The following is a 6,000-nucleotide window of genomic DNA, read 5'->3' on the forward strand; positions in this document are numbered from 1 at the left end:
AAATAATAATATAAACCAATTTTAATTAAAATTATGGCATGAATTCAATTTTACACAATTCTGTTGCAAGAATTCGTTTCTCAAAAATAATTGTTTATCAAAAAATATAGTACAATATATGTATTATTTCAATATTATTTACAATTCTTAATATAATAGTAATAAAAGTATTTGGAAAACATAAATATATATATTTTTTAAAAATTATGATAATTACGGTATCCTTGAAGCAGTGATAATAAACTGCCACCAATTAAATGCCATTTGTATTTGTATTTTGATTATTATTATTATTGCTATTAAAGAGTTATACACACAATGCAAAACAATTTTATTTAATTATAATACGATCTTTACTGAGACCTGATGTGTTACCTCTCATCATAAATATATATCCAAATAAAGTGAGAATTATATAACTCATTCATCAGTTAACATATTCCTACTTTTAAATATATGAAAATGAGAAGCACAGGTAGATTTTAATACAACAAATATCTCAATTGACAACTCGATGTCCTTCAAAAACATGCAAATTATATAAAAGATTTTTTTGTTGTAAAACTCTCCAATTCTTCAAAGAAGGCCTGACTATAATATCGCCCACAAACTGATAGATAAATAATATTTAATTTCAATGAAAGATTGTGACTAATATTTTTACCATTCATTAGTTTTCATGATTATCGTAGCTTTAGATTTTAAATACCTTTTTTCTTTCTCTCTCTCTATTAGGAAATTGCATCACATTTTAGTGTGAAATTTGTGTGTTTAATAGCGAAAGCATTTGAATATATTTGTCATATAAGTGACAATTAAAAGTTTTATTAGGATTTCAGTAGAAAAATAGTTGAATATCGCTAGTTATCGTCAATTTAAATTAAATTACACCTCATTATAACATTAATTGTTTGTTGTCTTGTTTTATATTTCTCAATATCTCTGTCATACAAATTAATGTCTGTATGTGTCTGACTGAGACATCACATCAACTTTAATGATAATCTCTTAATCGGTGTCCAAATTAATAATGACAATCAATTACATTATATTATTTTGTCTTGGTATGTATATGTTTATTTTCACATTAATATGTCAATTAATCATTTAACAAAATTTACCTAACAGTATACTAATTATAAGTTTAATTTAATTTTTATAAACAGTATTTTACATTATATATAAGTATTATAAATGCTTGAATATTTCAATATTTTTTAAAAATAAATAACCTAAATATTTTAACCTATAATTGATTTTTGTGACTTATTCTACTTAAAAACATTATTTATTTAAACTATTAAAGTATTTAAAAATAAAGTACAATAAATGTCAATATTGACAAATTGATTAAGTTGTAAACTCTTAAAAACAACGATGATCATTTTTTAAAAATATGTTTCTAAATAAAATAAAAATTTTATCTTAATTTTATTTAATAATTATTTTTAATTTTATTAATTTATTAATATATGATTTTTTAAATACTAATAATAAACTAAATTAAAGTTTATTTAAAAGTAAAATTAATTAAATGTCTATCATTGAGACTATCATTGAGACTAACATTGAATTAAGATTATGAAGATTAGTTAGTTTTAGGTAACGGCGCTTAGCATTTGCGATGTCTAACCTTACACTTGAGTTACAGCAAAGTTTAAGATAAGGATTTCTCCTACAAAACTGTAGGCGATTTAATTGTTATTAATTGTTACAATAGTTCAATGATAAAAAATATTTAGTAAATCATACATTAATTATTAATTGCTAATTAAGTTTTTAAATGTAAAAAATATTGTATGAATATTGAATAATGTTTTAAAATATTTATGTTTTAGCTCTAATACTGCCTCAATGTCTAGTCGGTGTCCAGCAAGTGATACAATCGGGTCCAACAGACGTGGTTTCTGTATTTCGTAATACTAATTGCCGCTACCGAACCTGTCGGTTGAGTTCATCTCCCTGTCCTGCATCAGCTCAATGCCGTTCAACTGCTCCGGTTGTCGTCCAAAGGCATGTGGATGTTGTGCCCCAAGTGGTTCAACAGCACGTGGATGTTATACCACAACAAGTGGTTCAACAACACGTTGATGTTATACCTCAAGTGGTCCAACAGCACGTGGATGTGATTCACGTGCCGCGTCAGACAAAACGCATTACGGCATGTCCTCAGGGACACTACTTGTCACCCGACGGCACACATTGCAAACATATTGACTGTGATGTCGGCTTTACATTCAGCGATGAATACTTGAAATGTGTTGACATTAATGAATGCGAGCGACACGTGTGTCTTCACGACGAGTCCTGTATCAACACTCACGGCTCATACATTTGTCGCAAAATCTGCACCCAATCTGGTTATCGACTCAATGTTCTGACCAATTCATGTGAAGACATTAATGAATGTATTGAAGGCACTCATCTTTGCGGACCTCAACAAACATGTCTTAATAGACCCGGAGGTCATGAATGTCAATGCCCTCCAGGGTATCGGCTGAATGGTCCAGTCTGTGAGGATATCGATGAGTGTCTTCATTCACATGTCTGTCCCGCTGAGACTTCATATTGTCGTAATATTCCGGGCAGTTATGCCTGTATTTGTAAGGGTGGCTTTGAACACGACGGCACCGGTAAGACATGTGTGGATGTCAACGAATGTCTCATTGGTAACGGTGGCTGTTCTCATGTATGCATCAATAAATTTGGTTCACATGAGTGCTCGTGTCCTACCGGTTACGAGTTATCACCCGATGGCCGAACATGTCTGGACATTAACGAATGCGCCAAATATGGGTCAACCCACTTATGTACACCTGAGACATCTACGTGTGTCAATACTCCCGGCTCTTATTACTGCGACTGTAAACTTGGCTTCCGTGACGACGGCAGCCGCAAGAACTGTCTGGATATCGACGAGTGCTCTGAACACACATACCTTTGCCAACAAAAATGTGTCAATACGTTTGGCTCATATAAGTGTCTTTGCAATCGCGGCTACCGTTTGGTCGGTGACCACCGATGCGAGGATGTAGATGAGTGTCATGAAGGCGACTACATTAACACTGTGGCCTATAGTCGCTTCAAAACAGAGGTTGGAGTACCAAAGTTATGTCAGGGACATTGCGAAAACAGTTTGGGATCATACCATTGTACGTGTCCTCACGGATATAAATTGATTCATGACCACCACTGTGTCGGTATGTCATTCATAATAGTTATACAATTATTATATTGTAATCTAAAAATTTGTGATATTTTTCTAGATATTGATGAATGTCGTGAACATAACTACTGTCGCGGACACAACCAGACCTGTGTGAACATTGGCGGTAGCTTTAGATGTATTCATACGGACTGTCCGCCAGGATATCATAGAGACGGAGCGTATGGATAATAATATTTGATTTTTTAATTAACAAATTGAAATTAATTTTTAATTTAATGTATAAAACTATAGTCAATGCAAAATAACTCAAAGACTGATATACGCTGAAATCTGTGACGACCCACACATCAAGTGTAATGTCAACCAAATTATATGCTATTCATACGCTTACATACCGTTCCGATCAAAATTTTTGCTGAAATCAGAGACCGGTTCCCATGAATTTTTTACATTTATTGTACCAATAGAGTCGCCAATAATTGCTGAATTTGGTCTCCGATTAATATCGGTAAAGTCGCCACATCTTCATGTGAAGCCCGCAACTCGTGAGGACTTTTTCCTCAAACGAACCAAAGATAATGAGGTGAAGATAGTTATGTTAAATCCATTGGAGGGCCCGCAAGACATTGAACTGGAAATTGAGGCCAAAATGTATAAAAATGGTCTACAAATTGGCCGAAATTTGGCAACTGTTATGGTATTCATATCTGAATATGAATATTAATTCTCAGTTTATTGTTTTATTTGTTAATGTTTTACTAACTTATTATCGTTTTGTCTATAATTACTTAAATAATTGTTTTAGTGATAAAAATTGTTTTTAATGTATGTTATAAATATTGTTTGGTTATTATTTTTGTAAAATTAATGTTTTAATTTGAATAAACTATAGGATTGACATTATTTTGCTGATACTGTATATAATATGATAAATTTGTAATTCAAAATTTTACTATTAAAAAGTTTTGTAGGTTTTAAATGTAGGCGTTATTTACATAATACCGGTAATAATTAATATAAATGTACAGTACATACAATAATATTCTATTTAAAGATTTTATATATTAATATAATTTATAAACCAATTAAAATTAGGATTACTGTATAAAATATTGATTAGACTACCGTATATCATATATTCAATTAGTTTTAGATATTCATATATTAAAATACTGTACAGTATATCAAATATGTTAAGATTTTTTGATTTTAAAATTGTTTACTAAGTAAATATTTAAAAGCAAAAATTTTCAAATTTTTATAAATTCAAATATAATTGTTAAGTCATTGCATCATTCAGTAGATTATAGAGGTTCTCATAAAAAGGTTTCGATAGGACTTATATTTTATATTAACATTTTCCCGAAATTTCATATTCATTATATTCCCAAATAATAAGACAAGATTTTTAAAATTTATTTTGTAACACAATTAAAGCAGATATTTATTAATTAGAGATAAAATAGTAATAATCAAATAAATCAACTGGACATTTAATATAATTATAATTACATTTGATAACAATGTTATTAAGATTGCTAAATATAAATAAAATTTAGCTAAATAATTATTTAAAAAAACTATTTATTTTTGTAAATATTTTATTTTTTTCATATAAAATTCATGATTAGGAAAGTTTCCCAAATTTTTCTATTAAAAAGTTTATATTACATATTATTGACTTTTTATATTGATATACTGTAGTAGTTTTATTATAATTTTATATAGTGTACTTATATATCATATATATTTACAAATTTATTATACAGTATATCATTTTTATTTAATAAAAAATAGTTCATTCCCATTTTATTATGCGATTAAAAAAGTAATATACCGGTAATATATTTCTATTTTATCAAAATTACAAATAAAATATACAATTATTTAATTTTACTTTTTTTGTTTTGTTTCTCTATTACTCACTCACTTTTACCTACTTATTATCTAACCCGCTCTCTCTCTCTCTCTCTCTCTCTCTCTCTCTCTCTCTCTGTTCATTTTCTAACCTGCTTATTTACTAACCCCTCTCATTTTTTCATATCACTTTCTAACCCGCTTACTCACTCATCTATTTTCTCTATTTTACACACCCACTCAGTCTCTATAATTATAATTTATTAATTTAATTTTGTATTTTTATAAATTAATTATAAATAATTATAATAATCGCGAGACCCGTTAAGAATGATTGAAACATTATTGAAATACTCATACATTTATTACCTCTCGAACTATTATTAATTATTTTTAAATATATAAATTAAATAAATAATATAAATATTATTTATGTATGAGATATTAATATATTGTTGGGGACCAAAACATAAAACTATTTTAATATATGCAGTGATAAATAAAAATATTCAATAAATACTAATTTTTGTACAAACATATTATACTAATATAAAGTAATACGAGATACATAATTAACAATAATTAATAATTATAGAATTGTAGTTAAAATATTTTTATATTTGTTAATGTGTTTTAATTAATTAATTTAATTAATAAAACATGTTAACTACAAATTTGTTAATATTATTTTAATTTATCGCGCGACACATTTTTGGCCTAATTTTTCCGAAGCTTACTTATGACTAATACTTTACTTAATTATTACAAAATTATTTTTATATAAATTATTTTACAATATACTAATTCATATACAAATTTAACTTTTTAAAATTATTCTCTATATTATTTTCAACTTAAATAATTTTATTAGTGTACTAAATATTAATAGCATTCGAGTATTTAATTTGGAAAATTATATTATTTTAAGTTATTTAAAATATTTTTAACTATAAATAACATATTTATTTAATGTA

At 27.4% G+C, this 6,000-nt stretch overlaps 1 protein-coding gene across 1 annotated transcript; it reads left to right on the plus strand.

The window, feature by feature from the left end:
• Positions 1-791: 791 nt before the first annotated feature.
• Positions 792-3,913, plus strand: LOC128957326 (fibulin-1-like). The gene is made up of 4 exons (XM_054303065.1): positions 792-1,064; positions 1,839-3,200; positions 3,267-3,387; positions 3,461-3,913. The coding sequence occupies exons 1-4, from the start codon at positions 1,031-1,033 to the stop codon at positions 3,891-3,893; spliced, it is 1,950 nt and encodes a 649-aa protein (XP_054159040.1). The 5' UTR covers positions 792-1,030; the 3' UTR covers positions 3,894-3,913.
• The last annotated feature ends 2,087 nt before the right edge of the window (positions 3,914-6,000 follow it).

The sequence above is a fragment of the Oppia nitens genome, unplaced genomic scaffold (genome assembly GCF_028296485.1).
Source record: "Oppia nitens isolate AA-2021 unplaced genomic scaffold, nextdenovo-longstitch-racon4-pilon3 scaffold3_pilon_pilon_pilon, whole genome shotgun sequence".
In the NCBI taxonomy this organism is placed as follows: domain Eukaryota; kingdom Metazoa; phylum Arthropoda; class Arachnida; order Sarcoptiformes; family Oppiidae; genus Oppia; species Oppia nitens.

Excerpts from the sequence above, each read along its gene's own strand:
- LOC128957326 (XM_054303065.1), top strand. The coding sequence starts at position 1,031 with ATGACAATCAATTACATTATATTATTTTGTCTTG. Across the intron at positions 1,065-1,838 it reads CATTATATTATTTTGTCTTG|CTCTAATACTGCCTCAATGT; the intron begins GTATGTATATGT and ends TTTATGTTTTAG. Across the intron at positions 3,201-3,266 it reads TCATGACCACCACTGTGTCG|ATATTGATGAATGTCGTGAA; the intron begins GTATGTCATTCA and ends ATATTTTTCTAG.